We start from the raw sequence: 20,110 nt of genomic DNA, 5'->3' as shown, positions 1-20,110 counted from the left end.
TGTTTTCTCTTCCCTCTGGTCCATGTGACCCGTTGTGCTCCGGCCTCTCCTCACACAGCCTCCACCTCACCACCTTCTGCCTGCAACACAAGCCCACAGTAATCGCCTGCGTCTGCATCCACCTGGCCTGTAAATGGTCCAACTGGGAGATCCCGGTTTCCACTGACGGGAAACACTGGTGGGAGTACGTGGACAACTCTGTCACACTGGAGCTGCTCGATGGTGAGGCTTTGATTTTGGTTCATGCTCATAGTTTGAAAAGAAGGCACAGTTAAAATGTGGTTTAGTTTAGAATAATAGTTTGTTTTCGTCAATGAGAAATGTTTGCAATATGTCATTGCAATTAATTAGGTGTTAAAACCAAGTATGATCTTTCCTTGCCTTCAGAACTGACGCATGAGTTCCTTCAGATTCTGGAGAAGACACCGAGCAGGTTGAAGAGGATACGAAATTGGAGGGTAAGCTTCAGTTTTTCACCAGTTAATCATCATTAAGACCTCTTAATCATGTTAAACACTGTAGAGCGTCCTGTGTCTGCTGATTTGAATTCAGTGTAGTTTTATTGCTGTACAGTTTTATATAATGCCCTTCACAAAATCCCTCCTCACGCCATCATTCTCTCTTCTCCCCCTTGCCAGGCCACGCAAGCTGCCAAGAAGACCAAGGGAGATGGCTCTCAGGCAAATGACCCCTACCCAGGACCCTCCCTTGTCCACGAACATACCCTGGGAGATGCCATCCCTGGGGTCTCCAACTCAGCCTTTTCCAAAGCCGCCTCCTCGTTCCCTGTCCCTCTGCCGGGGCACGCCAGTGGACCCCTCTCCCTGGACTCTATCGCGTCCATGCAGGGCAGCTCCTACACCTTCACGGCCCCCAGCGACTGGCCCCAGGATACGGGGGGTCGCTTGGAGGGAGGAAGCTATTCCCTCAAAACAGATGCACTTGGCCTCCAACAGGGTGCTCCACTGAACCCACACAGACCAGATAAGACAGAGTTCAACCCTACTAAACATGAACACAAGGTCGGGGTAGGAGGGGGTGGGGGGAAGCAACAGCAGCCAGTTTTCCCTCCACCTCCCCCACCGGCTCAGAAAATGTCCCTGGACAAGTATAGAGAGAAGCACGCTGCTGAGCTGGTGGTGCAGCATAAACGCAGGGCAGAGCAGCAGAGTGTGGAGCCTGAGGGCAGGGACTCATATATACCCTCCTCTGTCCAATCAGACCACAGGAAACACATGCAGCCCCATCCTAACCCTGGGGGCAGCAGCAGCACCACTGCCTCCCCTCTTAAAATGAAGCTGGCCATGCCAGGCCAGGACAAGGTCCCCTCTGACAAACGGGACAAGGGGGGCTCACTCAAACTCCGCCTTCCAGTTCCTTCTCAGGGGGGTGTGGCCAGCAAAGAGGAGCTGAAGATGAAAATCAAGGTGTCCTCTGAGCGCCACAGCTCTTCTGACGAGGGCGGGGCCAAGAGCAAACATTCCAGCCCGCTAGTGAGCAAGGAGAAGCACCGGGAACACTCTACCCACCGCCACCACCACAAGCAGCACGGCCACTCTCACCTCCATGCAGCACAGCACAGTGGCAACGGCCGGGGGGGCCCCGAGGGGCCAGCAGGGGCCGGGCCAGCCCTCCTCCGGAGCCCCCTAGGGCTGGGGGGTGTTGAGGGGGTGGCGGGCACGGCCCTCGGTTCTGGTTCCAGCTCCTCCCGCAAGAGGGGGCACCCACACGTCGCCAGCCACAACCACCACTCCTCCTCCAAAACGAGCAAAAGCTCCAAGGGCGGCGCAGGTAGTTCCTCCTCCTCTCATTGTTCCTCTGTTCAGCTGCAGTCACAGTGTGTGTCGTCTCAGTCACAGCTCTGGTTTTAACCTTCCCTTCCCCCTCCTCCCCCTGTCACCAGGTGGGCTACGGACATCTCAGCACCCTAGTGAAACTGGACAAGAAGCCAGTGGAGAGCCGCAGTCTTGAGGGCGCCGGCCGGGCGTTTGCTGCCAACGGGCAGACTACACACACTTTTACATGCTTGATTCCCTCTTAAGTGCCCAAGGAATTAACTCATGAACCCTTTATAGCAAAGCATAGGAAGGTAAAGCAAAAAATATAAAGGAAAGTGTAGGACATCTCAAGTGTTGAGGCAAAAAGAGAGAAATGAATGCTTCCTGATCATCTGATCTCTTGGCAGCGCTGGTATAGTCCTGCCCTTTCAGTGTGTAATTGCTGCTTTGTCCTCCATATTCTCAGGATGGGTCTTGGAATGCGGACGTGTGTGAGTGTTAGGGGGGGTCACCTGAGTTTAAATCTCCATATTGGGAGAAAAAAATAAGTATTATAAATACTGAAAAGGCATGAAAGGTGCAATTTCTAATAGTTTATTTTAAATAATAATTTAAACTCCATTTCCACAACTGTTATCCATTCTGGTGAGAAAACAAGTCGAGCAGGCCACTGTTGTGGCAGGAGGGGGCTTAGCTCAGACAGAAGTAGAGGAGGTAGGCCAAACATGGCTGCCAATGGAAGCTGGATTTTTAGTTTATTTCTCTTGAATTAGTTTCTCATTTTTTATACTGAATACTGTATGTAGGATCTGCATGCAATCATCAAAGGGATAACACAGAATGCTGACCGCTGTTTACAGAAAGTGGAGATAAATGTACATGCATTTTTGGATGTTTAAAAAGCTATACCATAAATACTCAGGTTTGGAGCTGCTTGTAAGTATAACAAGATGTATATTGGGGAAAAATACTATTGTAACTTGATGTAGCAGTCCTATCATCAGTGATTCTGACTGCCACGTTCCTGTGTTGTGCTTAGAGCCTGTACTACACATGGCTGCCAGGAGATGGCACTTGACCTTCGACCTTTCCAACTTAGCCAATCCAGACCCTACAAACAGTACCAACCACCTGGCATGTTGTCAGAGGCCATGCAATTTGTACACTTTTTTTTATTTTGACCTCCAAGATGAACTTAAGCTGGATGCCAAAGGCTGTGCCTCACAAAAAACTAAAGATATACATGAGAATAGGGCAATAATAATAGTGCTATAAAGTTTACATGCCTAACCTTTGCTGTGAAGTGCATTTACACAAAATTATTACTTGGCTTGACGCTGTAGCCCATAGATACAAAGCTGTACGTCAGTACTGGTAAATAATGTATTCTTTATGACTGGTGAAAGAAAACAGCAGAAAAGTAGCCTGGGTGCCAGTCTTTCTGCTCTCTTGCCAACTCCTTATGTAATTGACATGGCTTGACAATGGAGTAGGCAAGAGCACAAACAGATCTGGGACCAGGCTAGCAGAAAAGGCTGTAGGGCTTAACGTTCCATCAGTGTTGTTGATACATTACGGTGGCTCGTATGCTGTTTGCTCTCTTAACGGGTCAGTTTCCTACTATATATGGAATATATCGTTCTCAATTCTGGACACAAACTAGTAACTGTTCTTTGACTGGTTAGTCCTTTATTTCAGTGTGCAGACAGAGTTCGTATTGAGGCCAAGATGGTATGTTTCCCCAGTACTGATAGTGATTATGCTCTTGGGCACACATTACAGTGGTTTGTTCTCAACAAGAAGGCAAATGCTAGTCTTGACATCCATTTTTGTTTTTTTGTTCTACAAATAAATCTTAAGGTTACCACTACCTTAAAACATGACCTATGTTGTATGATTGGTATTTACTGTGTGCTAAATGAAAAGTATGGAAACTAAATGTTTGACAAAAGTGCTTTGTATCCTCTGCAAAATCAAAGGTGCCCCAAATATTCAAGGAATTATTTGTGTAATAGCAGAGGAAAGAAGTGCAAAAGTTTCAAGCAATACATTTGACATTTATATTAATTCTTGATAGGTGTTCCTGATTGGCACTTCTTGAGCTATTTCCTAACAGCTTGGGAATGAAAGGGTGGTCCAATAGTTGTTCTGCAGATGGGCGCTGTTTCTGGTCACTGCAAAGAGGACAGAATAATGTTATTCAACTTGGATGCCCTTTATTATCATGATTTACTGACTTGATGAGTTGTCACATTTATCTTTGTTTGACTTAGTGATCGTTAATCTAATTAAGTTACTGAAATGTTAATCCACACTTGGGTTTGTTTTACTTTAGTCTTTGTAGCTTTCTATACAAACCCACAGTGTAGATCCCAATCTACTTATTCGGAGACCACATTCAAGGTAAGGAAACATCAGTCATTTGGTTGAACTATCCCTTTAAAATTATTATATGTAACATTTTGCTTGTAAGTACAGAATTGTAGATCAACTCACTTGGTCAGACAGACTTGAACAAAATCCCTGGCGTCCTCTGAGAACCCGTCAGGCAGTGAGGGCATCAGGCCTCTCCTCGCCCCGATGTAGAACAGCGCCGCCATCTTGTCCATGTGTGACAGCGGCGGCTTCCCTGTGGCCATTTCAAACACTGTGCACCCCACGCTCCAGATGTCCGACTTCCTGCCGTGACCCGTCTCGTTGATGACCTCCGGCGCCATCCAGTAGGGCGTGCCGTGCACCGATTTCAGGAGGTCACTACGACTGTGTGTGTGAGTGAGGCAACTCAAACGCCGGGCGCAGCCGAAGTCTATCAGCTTGACTACTCCTGTAGGCATCAACATCACGTTGTTCCCCTTCAGGTCCCTGTGGATGACCCTGTTGAGGTGCAGGTAGGACACCCCCTCCAGGATCTGATGGGTGTACAGGGCCAGGACGCGCTCCGGAAGGGGGCCAAAGCGGTGGAGCACGCTGGCGATGGATCCTCCGGGGACATACTCCATGAAGATGCTGACCATGTGGTCCCGCAGAGAGGTGCCCAGGAATCCCACAATGTTGCTGTGATGGAGGTTCTTTAGGAGGTCTACTTCCTCCTGTAGGCGGTTGTACTCCTTGTCTGCGGTGTCGAGGTCTGAGGCGTCCAGGGCCACCTGTTTTACGGCTATCAACTGGCCTTGGCTGGTCAGTCCACAGAACACCTAAAAACAGCAAAAATATTAAGCTTTATGATTTAAAGCCAAAACATACTTTAAATTCCTATTATAGACAGGCACAGGTACTCATTTGATACCCAAGAGCTTAGCTAAACTGTTTCAGTTGAATGTCTGAGATGAAGGTAGCCTTGTTTTGATATGGGATTGTACAGCTATAGCAAGGTTTGTGTGTTGGCATGATTGGTTCTCTTTACTGTGATGTAACTTTTCCTCTTTTCCAAGGCAACAGAGAAGCTGACGTACTCACAGTTCCATAAGCTCCTCTGCCCAGCACTTCTCCTTTCCTCCAGGTGATGGCATCATCCACTACCAACCTAGACCCACTGAGCACTTCTCCAGGTGATGTAATATCCTAGTGGACAAACGCACAGGGTAAGAAGTTACACATTTGTGATTTATATATATGATTAGCTGTAATTGGTGTAGGTAATTCTTTAGTGCTAGCTTACCCCCAGTAACTTCTCACATCTCGGCTCAGAATCGTTTCTGAATTCCCTCTGGTCTGAGTCACAGTTGTTTTCTGGACATGGAGATACACCATCTCTCTCATCCAGTGATATCAGCTCTTCTGCCAGACAACGGAGCAGGTCATCGGTCAGTGGTCCCTCCCCCACATCATCCAGAAACTGCTGGAACACAGGGGACAAGGTCCTGCTGTCACAGCTACCTGAGGTCCAGGTGTTGATCTTAGGCTGCACTGGGCAATAGGATGGAGTGGATGAATGGTCTAGGTGATTTGCCTTGCTATTGTTATTGTCATTTTCTGATATGTTGTTCCCGATGGGTCCCCTATTGTTCTGCACATGGAGGCGATCATCGTCTGGGTCAGAATGAGATGTGAGTTTAGTCTTTGTCTGACTGGGAGAGGTTTTGTCTCTCGGCCAGTGGTGAGATATTAGTGGATTTGACGCATGGCTGGACATTGACAGCACTTCATCTATCACTGAGAGTGACAACGTATGGTCCCCCTCCTGAACCTCTGGTGTGTTGGGAGAGACTGTCTCTTCTCCATCTTTACTGAGGAGCAGCTCATTCTTCGTCTGGATGTGCCAGTCGAGCCCAGAAATTACCACCACGTCGTCTTTGTCATCCGTGATGGCGATAGGCGTTAGATGCGACTTTCCCCTGGAAATAGGCCTAATAGCCCTATTCTTCCTCTGCTTGCCCTTGTCCACTGGGCTTCGCCTCAGTCTACTGCTCTCCAGTGGTTTAGGGCATTTGTGTTTGGTCCTGTGGGTTTGGGTCTTCCTAGATGGGGCAGACTGGACCTGCCTGGTCCTCTCACATGAACTGGAAACTCTAATGTTGTCAAACACCGGGCCTGCAAACATCTCATAGATGACTGGTCCTTCCTCATCCCCGGTGTTGATTTCCTGGAACATATCACTGTAGGTGATGTAGTCCACAGCTGACTTGGCCCTCAGGGTCCCCAGTTGTGACCCAGTCTTGGGTTGTCTGGCACTTTTCGGCTCCCTCTGCTGAATAGGTTTCTGACAAGGGGCTTTTATTTTAGTAAGTGCCTTTTTGTCATTGTTCAACCTTTTGCAGCTTGGACGTAAGGGCTCTGTAACCCTCGTTCTGACAGAGGTTGAGTCTGTGCTTTTCTGACCAGTCTTGGTAGAGATTATCCTTGATTTCACTGTGGCCTCCCCACTGATGATGAGATCAGGAGGTTTTCTGACTTTGCCTTTGACTTGTGAAGGAATGGGTGAAGTCCTCAGGTTGCTTTTGGACTTGCTGTTCCCCCGAATGTGATCTTTGTGTGCCAAGACGTTGAAAGACTGATTGGTTTTGGTTTGGACACTAGTGCTGCCTCTTCTCTCTTTGTTCTTGACAGGCTTGATAGGTTTGATCTTTTTCTCTGTAGGAGGGTTTAATTCAGGTAATGTGATATTCACAGTAGAAGGAAGACATTGATACTTGGTGTCATCCACAACACCAGTCTTTGCATTATTGTCATCAACTTGAATCTCTTTCTTTCCACTTCTTTTAGATACAAAGGGGTATGTGGTAGTTGGCTCAGTTCTTGTGGTCTCTTTTGAGAGACCCCCTGAGCACATCACCTTTGTCCGTTCCACTGCCACAACCTTATCCTCACAATCCCCCTCAAAGCATGAAGTGCTCTTAACATCTTTGAAATGTGTCAAATCGGGGTTAAGTTGGTGCCTCATTTCAATTATTGCTTTGTACCCTCTCCCTTCAGGGTCAGATTTGATAGATACTCCTTCCTTGATATCCCTAGTACAGGCCCCCTGATGTCTTGTCGACTCCCTATTCCAATGGGCTGCATTATCCTCAGTGTAATCTCCAACATTAAACTTTCCAGATGAGTCTAGATCCAAGTGCAACCTTCCCTCAAAAGTCTCTCCAGCATGTTGTTTTGCTGTAGTCTCTCTTAAGTCTCTCTTATTCTCATCCTCCTCTTCCTCCAGGTCGATGGAGGACTGGCTACTGGAGCTGCTCTCCTCGCTTCCCCCCCTGGTGCCTAGGGACCCTCTGGGGCTCACCCTGGTCCTGGCCAGCCTCTCCCTCCTCAGCCTGGAGGTCATGGAGGTCAGGGGCACCAGGCTGATGGGCTTTAGGGGAGAAGGGTGCTTCAGGCCGGGCAGTACTCCTCCGTCTCTATGCCTCCCCTCCAGAGGCGCTAACAGCTTGGGGGTCCTAATGGGGCCTGGAAGCAGGGCAGGGAAGGAGCCCTGGACAGAGATGATTGGAAATGTGAATAAATATCAAATTACAGTTGGTTTTTCAAACTAAGGAAGCTGTATGAAAATGTGATGTACAAATAAAACATTATTCATTCGAGTTGACCTACCTTTCGACCATTACTTGTTTTCTCAGTTTCACCACACCCAAGCCCTGCAAGACAAGAACATGCCAAGCTTTACAAACATAAGATAATTTCCTCAACAAAGAGTACTTCTCGAAACCCATTCATGAGTATGACCTTTACCTAAACAAATTAATCAACAACATGGCAACCTTATATTGTCCTCTAAGCCTGTAGCAGACATTATATGATTATTATATTGCTAACTGTTCTGGATGTGGGCTCGGGCCTGGCCCAGAGAGCTCGAGTCCAGGAGAGGCTCCAATAGACCGGGGGCAGATTGGCTCAGCTGGGCTGGGTGAGGGGACACCAGGCTGGGGGCCACAGCCTCACATCTGCCCCTGAGCCTGGGGGGAACAGGCAGGCAGGAGGAGCTTCCCGTGGTCTTCAATAGCCCCAGTGTAGGATCCAGTTTGTGTAAGTGTCTGGCTCTGAACCACAGACTGGGTAGAGATGAACCTCGACTGAAGAGAGAACAAATTAGATTTGAGAATAAATCCTTAGTATGAGTTCATATACCTCACAGGCAATCTTGAACAATCTTGGTAAAATAATTTGGTTCCTTCAAATCATTTAAGATTCACAAAATTTACAAGGCTTGATATTATATATTTGATCTTGAACCTGGAGCTGAGACGTAGGGTAATCTGATATCATTTCCTAATAATGAACACTGTCCCTCCTCTTCAATTGCACTTTCTCCGTTCTGTGTGGACACAGGACAGAGGGCACAGCAGAGGGACGCTGGCCAGGGAAGCTGATGCTGTAAAGTGAGAGAACTTTTCAAAGGGGTTTATTCTCCCAGGATCCCTTTGGACCTCTTTCAGCAGTAAGAGCCCTACAGACAATGATCTGTTTCAGAGAGCAAAGTAGACTCTCCTTCTGTTCCTCCCTCTCTCCCTCTGTTTCTCTCTGTCTCCCTCTGTTCTCTGTTCGGGGAGATTGGCATGCCCTTGACATGATGACTGCTGGCCTGACCGTGTAACTGGACACTTCTTATTCTGTATTTATGTAAAAGTGAGAGGGAGGTGTGGAAGGGGGATTGGGGGGTGAAGTACACACAAGGAGGAGGGACTAGTGTATGGTGGATTTGTTTGTTCATGTGTGCGAGAGTGCTTGTTGATTGCAAGGATGTGTGCATAAGTTTTTGTGTGTGTCTGTGTGAACAGGTGTTGGTGTTTGGGTGGGTTCCTGACTGTCAATTTGCTCGGTGGTTACGGTATTGTTATATTAATTTATAGCCGTTCTAATTAACATGGAGCGTGTGTGTGTGCGTGCCCACCTGCTACCCTTCCCCAGATCTTGGTAGGCTTGCCTCATGTCCCTCAGGGTATCCATGGCGCTCTGGAAGGAGAGGGAGAGCCCCTTATCTACAGGACACATCCAACACAGCCTGAGGTCAGTAGGGGTTGATGTACCTTTCACACACGGAAGGGACATTACTGCTACTGTGTGTCAACAGCAAAAGTCGCAGGCCAACAGTGAATGGTTCCTCTGTCACATGTCGGATAGCATTCAGTATCACAACAGTCCAGTGACAAATCAGATGCTCCACCATGATACTGTTTATGATAAACTCAGTAGAATTTCACCAAGATCAAAATTAACCAATAATACAACTTATAAACACTGTATAATGCCAAACATTTTACACTATTTACTCTTGTTGTTTTTACACACAACTGTTCCTACACACAGCCTATGTGCAGAAAACTACAAATGACATTTAGCATTTACAGTACTTTCCAAACAGAGTGGTCGGAGAACAACATAAGAAACAATAGACGTTACCTGTTTCAGAGCCAGTTAGTACAGTCTACCATCATCTCAGCCTACTCAGATTATATGACAGAATGAGATTGAGAGGGGCTGTACACCTCTCTCTCTCTCTCTCTCTCTCTCTCTCTCTCGCTCACTCTCGTTTTCGCTCTCTGAGCTACTCTGTTCTGTTGTGTGTGTCTGTAGTGTGTCTGACAGGAGTCAGGAAGGTTTCCAGCTGGAAGTCTGTATTGTGTCTCCCTGAGGGGAGTGATTTAGCACACTGAGCCAATCAGCTTGGGCCATGGCAGGGCTGGCCTTTGTGGCTGTCTCTTTGTGGGATAGGCCCAGTGTGTGAGGAGAGGGGAAGGGTGTGTTTGGGAGGAGGGGGGGGGGGTCTTCTGTAGAGCCTACAGGGCACACAGACCAGAGGCACAATGAGTCACTGTCAGTGCACAATAGGGAAATACATCCTACCTTGGCTGATGGCTTTATGATGGTCGGATAAAGGAACACACTCTGGAGACTCCAGAACATCCTACAAGGGAAAAACATGGGCAAATAAGAATGATCATAGTAGCCTAAATTCCTGTGGCATTTGACATGAATCCACAAAAACATCTATGATATCATTGACCTAAGTGTAGGTAGGAGGACGATGGTGATAGTGGTTGTTGTTTACACCTGACATTTGTCTCAGAGCCTATAACAAATTAGATTGTTAAACATCTGATTAACAACTCCACCCCATTTAATTTCCCTGGGGGTGGCCTAAAATATTGAAATGGTGTCCTTCTCTATAGCTTCACATTAGCTCCCAGTCTGCTGTGTTTGTGTGCTCCTGGGGTAGCCTCTGTCAACCATCTGCTCTTCCTCTATTCAATAAGTGGGCCGGGTCATTAGACATCAGACAGTAGCCAGCTGCGCTCCCTGCCTCAGTCTCACCTGTGAAGTCCACTTCAAAGCAAAGTCAGGATGTAGCTAAGAGTCAGCCAGTCAGAACACAGACTCCCCACCAGCCAATTACACTGATCTAACTCAGGCCTCTGGTGAATTGGGCCCCATTGCTTTAGCGGAAGAGCTACCATGGATTAAGCCTTTTGATTGATTAGGGATATTTGGGCATTGTTTGGTTAAGTAATAAATAATGCAATTGAGACAAAAGCTATGGTGTAGTAAACAGTGTTTTGATGCAATACAACTAACTTGTCTTGTAATGAACTTGTCTTGTATTAATATATTTGATGAGCTTAAAATGTACTTTAAGTGAAAATATCTTGACAGATAACAGATAGTGAACAAAATCACATTATGAAGCATGTCTCCACAAAATTACAGACTTGTACACTTCTTACATAACTGTACAACATGACGTTCACTTACCTCTGTGCTGGTAACAGTCTGAATTAGGACATTTTGGATCAGATAGGGAGAGGAGCTTGGGGAGTTTGTTGCTCTCAGCTCATCGGTCAGAGAGGGAGAGGGGCTGGGGGAGTTTGTTGCTCTCAGCTCATCAAGGTGGAAGCACTGCAGGTCCAGGGGCATGGGCGCTGTTTGTTGGCCAGGGCAGAATGAGACGGAAATGTGGAGTCAGTGAGCACAAGAAGGAAACAAGGCCCTCTCTCACACACTCAGCCCCTCAGGAATTCACCAGGATTTCCCATATGAGTGCTGGCTTTGACCACGCCTCCAAGCACAGGAAAACATTTGATTACGCAAGTACACACCGCACAGATCGACTAAATGGTTTATTAATCAATACTATTCACCACAGGAGGTTGGTGGCACCTTAATTGGGGAGAAGGGGCTCGTGGTAATGGCTGGAGCAGAATAAGTGGAATGGTATTCCATTTGCGCCATTCCGGCCATTATTATGAGCCGTTCTCCCCTCAGCAGCCTCCTTTGCTATTCAGTAACATAATAGATCAGTCAAATCTGTATTGCATTTCTGTCAGGATAGATTTGTAAAATCAACTTTAGAGGAAAACTTTAAAGGCATCATGTTGTACATGACCTGAGTACTGTGATGTCACAAGAACGAACTGCCACAAACATAAGCAGATTTGGTGTGGTACTAGTATGCGTATAACAAGTAATCCTCAAAGCAGATCACATGGTTTGTACTTGGATATAAAAGTATTTCCCTGCAATATCCTCAACAGTAAACAGAGAATATATCAAACCATACCAAAAATCTCTGTTGTGTTATGTTGGATTTGTCTGAAGATCACTGTTGAAAGTCATGTCACGTAATTCCACAGTAATAACTGTAGTAACAACATTGTCTGACCATCTTGGTTGAAAGTCATGTTATACCTGGCTGTCTGAGGGAGACAACCATCATCTGGATGAGTTGGTCTTTCAGGGGGCTCTCTATCTGAGCAGCATAGTGAAGAGCAGAACAGCCGTGGACATCACGCACCCCCAGGTTACTGTTTGGACAGAGGGAGAATAATTAACATAATTTATAGAGATAGACCAATAAAAATGCAGGGGCAATGTGAAATAGTATTTGTTCAGTGCTGTTATGGAACAAGGAAATTGTTAGCTTGGGAGGTGGAATATATTATTATGTTGTCAGGTTATAATAAGATTGTATTGCTGTAATAAGGTCATTTTGCAATAAGGCTGTTGTAATAATGTTTTAGGCTGTTGTAATAACAAAACAAAACCAAAGCGTTATTGTCATTGCTGCAGGTTTCCTTACGCTGAGAGAGCCAGCAGTTCCCTGACCACCTCCACAGGTCTGTATTCCCATGGCAACCGGACGTCCAGCCCCTCAAACAGGTCGACGTCCCTCACAGCCAGCATCAGAGGGGTCAGCCCGTCGCGGTTCTGAGTGTTCACATCCACTAGGTCAGTCTGGGCCTGTAACACACCAGACATAGAGATATAGGGTCAGCACTGGTGCCTGAGTTCCACAAATGTCCTTCACTTTGAAAGAGCATTACGAATAAAGATAGGTCAAATGAGAAATGTCCTGGAGATGATTAGAGTTGGAATGCTCATAGCCGCTTCGGCTGCATCCACTCAATGCTGTCCTTTGTGCTAATCTAAACTCTAGCTTACCCCGTTGTTAGACAAGCACCTGATGTTGTGTATCACATTTCCAGTTACACAATGTGAAGGGCGTTGGGAGTGATATCAGTGGCAGTGACTGTGTGTGCACTCCTGGTGCGTGCTTGTGCGTGTGTGTGTGTGTTCTATGGTGAGGCGTTGTAAAGGAGGTTTGGGGGGAGGGGGACTTACCAGGAGGTGCTGCAGGGAGTCGAGGTCTCCCTGCCAGGCAGCCTGGAGGAGCTGGGTCTGGTGGGACAGAGGCCTGAACATGGCTGATAACAGCACCTCCTGGAGGACAGGAAGACTCACATGCAGTGGTGTCTGGTTTCTATGGTTGCACAGAGTCACATCGGCTCCTCTTTTCAGAAGGAAGTGTACAACCTGATAACAAAATCGACATTTAAATACCCCCCCATGTTGTATGGGCAGGGAAGGGTTAATGACATGCTTTGGTCACCTATTTCAAAATGGCAAAGGTCAAGTAAATGATAGCCAGCATAATAGTATGGGGTTTATTGTACGTTTTCTTCAGAGTACAAAGTACAATGCCATGTTTTGCTTTAGTAACAGTGAAATATGTTCAATCATACAGAGTCAAAACAAAAGCTGGAAAGACCCAACTCCTGAGACACATGCAAGCAGTTCTTTCCCCTGTGGCCTTAGACAATACTAACAGAAAGTAATGTGGTTGTTTTGATAGTTTATCTCCAGAGAATGATCATGGGTTGTATAATAATGAGGTCTTCATCTGTCTTACCAATCCCCCCGTGTAACATGTATGACACCGTGTTATTGTTATTGGGAGGAAAAATACAACTGAAGAGTAATGTTACTTTAACGCTCAGAGGAAAACATTTCTGTTTTACAACACCTGTGTTTAAATGGATTGTTCACATCCTCACAGTATATTCAACTGTTTCTGATTTAAATATTCCTTCCATTCATTCACACAGTGATGCTTATGTTGAATGTAGATTATAATGTGTAAGACTAATAAACATGCAACCTCATAAACAGAACAAAGTCTGTATAAAGCATATCAGCCATGCTGTTTCCATTTATATATATATATATATATGCTTATTCACTAACAATAAGAATACTAATCATATCTTATCAGGTCAGTTCCATTCAGTTCAATCAAAGGGTCTCTGAAGCAGACTAACATACCAGACAGACCTCCCCCTGAACCGAATGAAGGATCCCCCTCCCCCGATGGTGCTTACCTCAGTCAAGCCCCTCTGGCAGGCAGTGATAAGGGGAGTACAGCCCCCCTCCATGCGGGGAACATCCACCTCCTCCCAGGGACAATATCCCAGCTCCTCCAGCCCCAGGCCCACCTCCTCCAGCTCTCCCCTCAGCGCCTCAACACCAGCCCCCAGACCCCTTCTCTCACTCCTCTCCATCATCCACAAGGGTCCTGCTGCCAAGTTGGCGTGAATAGAAGCCAGAAGGATGAGTGGAAGAGATAACAGTGAGGGTTGTTTTGTTGCTCTGTAGCTTGCTGCCGTTCAGCTTGGTTTGTTTGCTGTGGACACTTGGTACGTGGTTACTCTCCTCTTTCAAGATCTGGTCTGGTCCCTCCACGTGTGGTGTGGGACTTTAGCATGTTTGTGTTGAGTGTTGACGCAAGCCTCTAGGGCTCTCCAACCCTGTTCCTTTAGAGCTACCGTCCTGTAGGTTTTCACCAACCCTAATCTAGTGTGCCTGATTATAATAATTACTATAATATAATAAGTCCCAGTAGGAGAGGGACAGTGGAGGGGAGGACATTTCCTCTCATTACTGTATAATGTGTATCAGAGAATGACTGTGTGAAGGCCGGTATATTCCTGCTCTTTGGTTACATCTGCTGGCCAGGAGAGAGGATGGCCCGGAAGGGTAAGAGCCTAATTACACACACCCAAATATAATTAATTTGGAGGTTGGGTGGTGGCTGTTTTAACCTGGCTTTGGCCGGATCAGCTTTTTGGTCTGAAACAGCAAGAGCTGACATGCAGGGCCCTCCAACACTGGGAGGGATATCGAATCCAACTGGACCGGAACCTACAGGACGTTACTTGGCCGTAGACCTGGACCCAGTAAGGACAAGCCTGTTGGATTTCTGTTTTATTTTGTTGGATACGCTGGTAAACAGCATAGCTGTCCGGTAGCAGAGAGGGACCGGAAGACCTGTGTAGAAAGGCTCAAAGACGAGCTAGGTTTTGGTTTGGTTTTATTGTTACCCAGCGCTGTGGCACATATTTCCCTGAATAAAAGTCCTGGGTCGTTTCCCTCGAGAAATGTTGGTCTACGCTTGTGTTACTTGACACTCGTTAGTTGTTGGCCAGCCTGGCCCCCCCTGACCGCTACACACCCTATATCCCCTATACCAGGAGTATTAAACGCTTACCCTATGAGGTCTGGAGCCTGCTGGTTTACTGTTCTACCTGATAATTAATAGCACACACCTGGTGTCCCCTCTAAATTAGGGGGGGACAATGAAAAAAGCTGTGGAACTGGCTTTGATGTCCAGAGTTGTGTTTGAGGGCCCTATACAGTGTACTACTTTTGATGCTGGGCCCCTGGTCAAAAGTACTGCACTACAGTGCCTTTAGTGCCTACACACAATACCCCATAGTGTCAAAGTGGAATTACAGTGCCTTCGGAAAGTATTCAGACTCCTTGACTTTCTCCACATTTTGTTAGGTTACAGCCTTATTCTAAAATAAATACAATTGTAAGGTATTTCTGTTTTCAATACATTTGCAAACATTTCAAAAAATCTGTTTTCGCTTTGTCATTATGGGGTATTGTGTGTAGATTGCTGAGGAAATTGTTTTATTTAATCAATTTTATAATAATGCTGTAACGTAACAAAATGTTGAAAACGTCAAGGGGACTGAATACTTTCCCAAGGCACTGTATGTTTTTAGACTTTTTTACAAAATAAATAATAAATAAATAAAAGCTGAAATGTCTTGAGTTAATAAGTATTAAACTCCTTTGTTACGGCAAGCCTAAGTAAGTTCAGGAGTAAAAATGTGCTTAACAAGTCACATAATAAGTTGCATGGACTCACTCTTTGTGCAATAATGCTGTTTAACATCTTTTTTTTATGACTACCTCATCTCTGTACCCGGCACATACAATTATCTGCCTCACAAAGAAGGGCAACTATTGATAGATGGGTAAAAATAAAATAAAAAGCAATCATTGAATATCTGTCTGAGCATGGTGAAGTTATTAATTACACTTTGGATGATGTATTAATACACCCAGTCACTACATAGATAAAGGCATCCTTCCTAACTCAGTTGCCGGAGAGGAAGGAAACCATTCGGGGATTACACCATGAGGCCAATGGTGACTTTAAAACAGTTACAGAGTTTAATGGCTGTGATTAGAGAAAACTGAGGATGGATCAACATTGTAGTTACTCCACAATACTAACCTAAATGACAGAGTGAAAAGAAGGAAGCCTGTACAGAATATATATATATTCCAAAACATGCATCTTGTTTGCAATAAGCCACTAAAGTAAAACTACAAAACATGTGGCAAAGAAATTAACTTTATGTCCTGAATACAAAGTGTTATGTTTGGGTCAAATCCAAAACAACACATTACTGATTACCACTCTACATATTTTCAAGTGGTGGCTGCATCATGTTATGGGTATGTGTGTAATCGTTAAGGACTGGATAAAAAAACAAATGGAATAGAGCTAAGCACAGACAAAATCCTAGAGAAAAACCTGGTTCAGTCTGCTTTCCACCAGATACCTTTCAGCAGGACAATAACTTAAAACACAAGGCCAAATCTACACTGGAGTTGCTTACAAAGAAGACAGTGAATGTTCCTGCGTGGCCGAGTTACAGTTTTGACTTAAATCTGCTTGAAAACCTTAGGCAAGACCTGAACATTTTTGTCTAGCAATGATCAACAACCAATTTGATGGACAAATGTTGCCCAATCCAGATGTGCAAAGCTCTTGCCTTGTTCACACTACAGGCCTTAATGCTCAAATCAGTTTTGTTTTTCAAATCTGTTTTGGAATAGTGACTGTCCAAACAGCAAGTTACAAGTGACCAAATTGGATTTGTGTGTTTTCAGAGTTCAGACCATAGTTATTTGGTGACATGGCTATGCTAGTTGTCATAGTAACGACAGGTGTGTGCAAAGTGGTGTAGGCTGATTGATGGTGGTGCTCGTGCTTCCTGTCACTCATAAGTTATGTAGCAAGCTAAGGTGAATGTTCAAAATCATAGTGTAAGAACTCTTTTAAAGCCTCAAATGACAAGATGATCCAACTTTCAAAACGAGTCCTTTTTGGCTAGCCACAGCAGTCAACTAGCTAGTTTGGTAGCTGTTTAGCTTTTTTGCACATTCACTAATTTGCTTGTAAACAATTAACAAGCTAGTTAGCTACCTCATGTTCTTGTCAAACTGTCAACAGAGTAGCTAGCAAGCAAAAATATATGCCAAATAACCGTCTTTAAACCAAGTGAGGGCAAATAAATCAGATTTGACACAAATCGCATGGCCAGGAATCAGATTTGTATCTGACTTAAAACCACCTACGAAGGTGGTTTGAAATGTGGCTTGAAATATCAGATTCCATGTGCTTTTTGGCTGTTCAGACTGCAGGAAAAAGAACAGATTTGAATCGGATATGCATTTTTTTTTTACTTGAGTCACTTCAACCTGCCAATGTGAACAAGGCTTTATAATATAAAATAATATAAAATAATATGCCATTTAGCAGACGCTTTTATCCAAAGCGACTTACAGTCATGCGTGCATACATTTTTGTGTATGGGTGGTCCCGGGGATCGAACCCACTACCTTGGCGTTACAAGCGCCGTGCTCTACCAGCTGAGCTACAGAGACTTACCCAGAAAGACTCACAGCTGTAATCATTACCAAAGGTGTTTCTAACATGTATTGGCTCAAGGGTGTGAATACTTATGTAAATCAGATATTTTTGTATTTCATTTTCAATAAATTTGAAAACATTTCTAAAAACATGTTTTCACTTTGTCATTATTGGGTATTGTGTGTAAATGGGTGAGAAGAAACATCTATTTAATCCATTTTGAATTCAGGCTATAACACAACAAAATGTGGATTAAGTCAAGGGGTATGAATACTTTCTGAAGGCACTGTATATAGTACCCTCAACAGTACACATTTTTGTTGTAGCCCAGGACAAGCACACCTGCTTCAACTTGTCAACTAATCATCAAGGCCTCAATGAGTTGAATTAGGTGAGTTTGTCCGGGGCAACGACAAAAATGTGTGCTGTTGGGAGTCCTCGAGGAGTTGGGAAACACTGATATAGGGAATAGGGTGCCATTAGGGACACAGCCAATGACTCATGATGTGAATTAGACAATGACAATGAGTTAATGAGAGAGTACTAGAACTAATTCAAACCACAGGACTGACTGGCATCATAATAACAACAGCTATTCATCTCTGGAACATTAACCAGCATCCTAGTGGATTAATGACACATAGCTCCATAAAACAACAACTAGTCATTTAAACCATTTTGGGAAAGAGTTATTTCCAGATTAGCATTCTAGAACCAATTAATGAAATAGTACTAAAAGTGTCAGTCAGAATGGACATACAGTGAGGGAAAAAAGTATTTGATCCCCTGCTGATTTTGTACGTTTGCCCACTGACAAAGAAATGATCAGTCTATAATTTTAATGGTAGGTTTATTTGAGCAGTGAGAGACAGAATAACAACAAAAAAATCCAGAAAAACGCATGTCAAAAATGTTATAAATTGATTTGCATTTTAATGAGGGAAATAAGTATTTGACCCCCTCTCAATCAGAAAGATTTCTGGCTCCCAGGTGTCTTTTATACATGTAACGAGCTGAGATTAGGAGCACACTCTTAAAGGGAGTGCTCCTAATCTCAGTTTGTTACCTGTATAAAAGACACCTGTCCACAGAAGCAATCAATCAATCAGAATCCAAACTCTCCACCATGGCCAAGACCAAAGAGCTCTCCAAGGATGTCAGGGACAAGATTGTAGACCTACACAAGGCTGGAATGGGCTACAAGACCATCGCCAAGCAGCTTGGTGAGAAGGTGACAACAGTTGGTGCGATTATTCGCAAATGGAAGAAACACAAAAGAACTGTCAATCTCCCTCGGCCTGGGGCTCCATGCAAGATCTCACCTTGTGGAGTTGCAATGATCATGAGAACGGTGAGGAATCAGCCCAGAACTACACGGGAGGATCTTGTCAATGATCCCAAGGCAGCTGGGACCATAGTCACCAAGAAAACAATTGGTAACACACTACGCCGTGAAGGACTGAAATCCTGCAGCGCCCGCAAGGTCCCCCTGCTCAAGAAAGCACATATTCATGCCCGTCTGAAGTTTGCCAATGAACATCTGAATGATTCAGAGGAGAACTGGGTGAAAGTGTTGTGGTCAGATGAGACCAAAATTGAGCTCTTTGGCATCAACTCAACTTGCCGTGTTTGGAGGAGGAGGAATGCTGCCTATGACCCCAAGAACACCATCCCCACCATCAAACATGGAGGTGGAAACATTATGCTTTGGGGGTGTTTTTCTGCTAAGGGGACCGGACAACTTCACTGCATCAAAGGGACGATGGACGGGGCCATGTACCGTCAAATCTTGGGTGAGAACCTCCTTCCCTCAGCCAGGGCATTGAAAATGAGTCGTGGATGGGTATTCCAGCATGACAATAACCCAAAACACATGGCCAAGGCAACAAAGGAGTGGCTCAAGAAGAAGCACATTAAGGTCGTGGAGTGGCCTAGCCAGTCTCCAGACCTTAATCCCATAGAAAATCTGTGGAGGGAGCTGAAGGTTTGAGTTGCCAAACATCAGCCTCGAAACCTTAATGACTTGGAGAAGATCTGCAAAGAGGAGTGGGACAAAATCCCTCCTGAGATTTGTGCAAACCTGGTGGCCAACTACAAGAAACGTCTGACCTCTGTGATTGCCAACAAGGGTTTTGCCACCAAGTACTAAGTCATGTTTTGCAGAGGGGTCAAATACTTATTTCCCTCATTAAAATGCAAATCAATTTCTAACATTTTTGACATGTGTTTTTCTGGATTTTTTTGTTGTTATTCTGTCTCTCACTGTTTGAAATAAATCTACCATTAAAATTATAGACTGATCATTTCTTTGTCAGTGGGCAAACGTACAAAATCAGCAGGGGATCAAATACTTTTTTCCCTCACTGTAGTTAAAGCAAGAAGTCTCGAAAAAGAAAAGCAGTAGTTGAGTGAAATTAAAAACTTTACTCACCTTCAGTATTCTTGGTCTCCGACTTGAAATATCTTCAACCCTTTGCCCAATTTTCATGCTTCACATTTACTCCAATGTTCTTCAAATATAGTGTTCTGCATTTCTATAGCAGCTGTTTTACAAGTAAACTTCCTTCTTGTTTAAACAGCTTCTTCATTGTATGTCTGCTCTCCTCCCCTGTGTAGT

General features: G+C 44.9%; 2 protein-coding genes across 3 annotated transcripts in view; one reads left to right on the top strand and one right to left on the bottom strand.

The window, feature by feature from the left end:
* LOC121536697 (cyclin-T2) overlaps positions 1-3,661 on the top strand; it is a 12,785-nt gene extending 9,124 nt beyond the window's left edge. Inside the window, exons 7-10 of one of the 2 annotated variants that reach the window (XM_041844140.2) lie at positions 59-222; positions 388-458; positions 639-1,791; positions 1,904-3,661. In XM_041844140.2, coding sequence (XP_041700074.1) covers positions 59-222; positions 388-458; positions 639-1,791; positions 1,904-1,971 — 1,456 coding nt within the window. In that variant the 3' untranslated portion in view covers positions 1,972-3,661. Of the gene's footprint in view, positions 1-58; positions 223-387; positions 459-638; positions 1,792-1,903 lie in introns of those variants that run through there. The other variant, XR_005994897.1, reaches the window with a different exon arrangement.
* LOC121536696 (mitogen-activated protein kinase kinase kinase 19) lies at positions 3,446-20,110 on the bottom strand. Its single transcript, XM_041844138.1, has 14 exons — positions 19,925-20,110; positions 13,862-14,055; positions 12,825-13,016; positions 12,283-12,443; positions 11,892-12,007; positions 10,959-11,125; positions 10,053-10,113; positions 9,100-9,187; positions 8,025-8,281; positions 7,803-7,846; positions 5,437-7,683; positions 5,235-5,339; positions 4,275-4,972; positions 3,446-3,952 (listed from the first exon to the last, which is right to left on the bottom strand). Exons 2-14 carry the CDS (start codon positions 14,042-14,044, stop codon positions 3,817-3,819), a joined length of 4,455 nt encoding a protein of 1,484 aa, XP_041700072.1. The 5' UTR covers positions 14,045-14,055; positions 19,925-20,110; the 3' UTR covers positions 3,446-3,816.

Source organism: Coregonus clupeaformis, chromosome 23, assembly GCF_020615455.1.
Source record: "Coregonus clupeaformis isolate EN_2021a chromosome 23, ASM2061545v1, whole genome shotgun sequence".
NCBI classification, from domain to species: Eukaryota; Metazoa; Chordata; class Actinopteri; order Salmoniformes; family Salmonidae; genus Coregonus; species Coregonus clupeaformis.
The sequence above is the reverse complement of the archived record's forward strand: the minus strand, read 5'-3'. Positions and strand labels throughout refer to the sequence as shown.

What these genes read in the sequence shown, in the direction of transcription:
- LOC121536696 (XM_041844138.1), bottom strand. Translation starts at nt 14,044, where the DNA reads ATGATGGAGAGGAGTGAGAGAAGGGGTCTGGGGGCTGGTGTTGAGGCG. An exon ending in GCCAGAGGGGCTTGACTGAG is followed by an intron (nt 13,017 to 13,861) that starts GTAAGCACCATC and finishes TTTTGTTATCAG; the next exon opens with GTTGTACACTTCCTTCTGAA. An exon ending in AGACTGTTACCAGCACAGAG is followed by an intron (nt 10,114 to 10,958) that starts GTAAGTGAACGT and finishes TTTCCCTTGTAG; the next exon opens with GATGTTCTGGAGTCTCCAGA.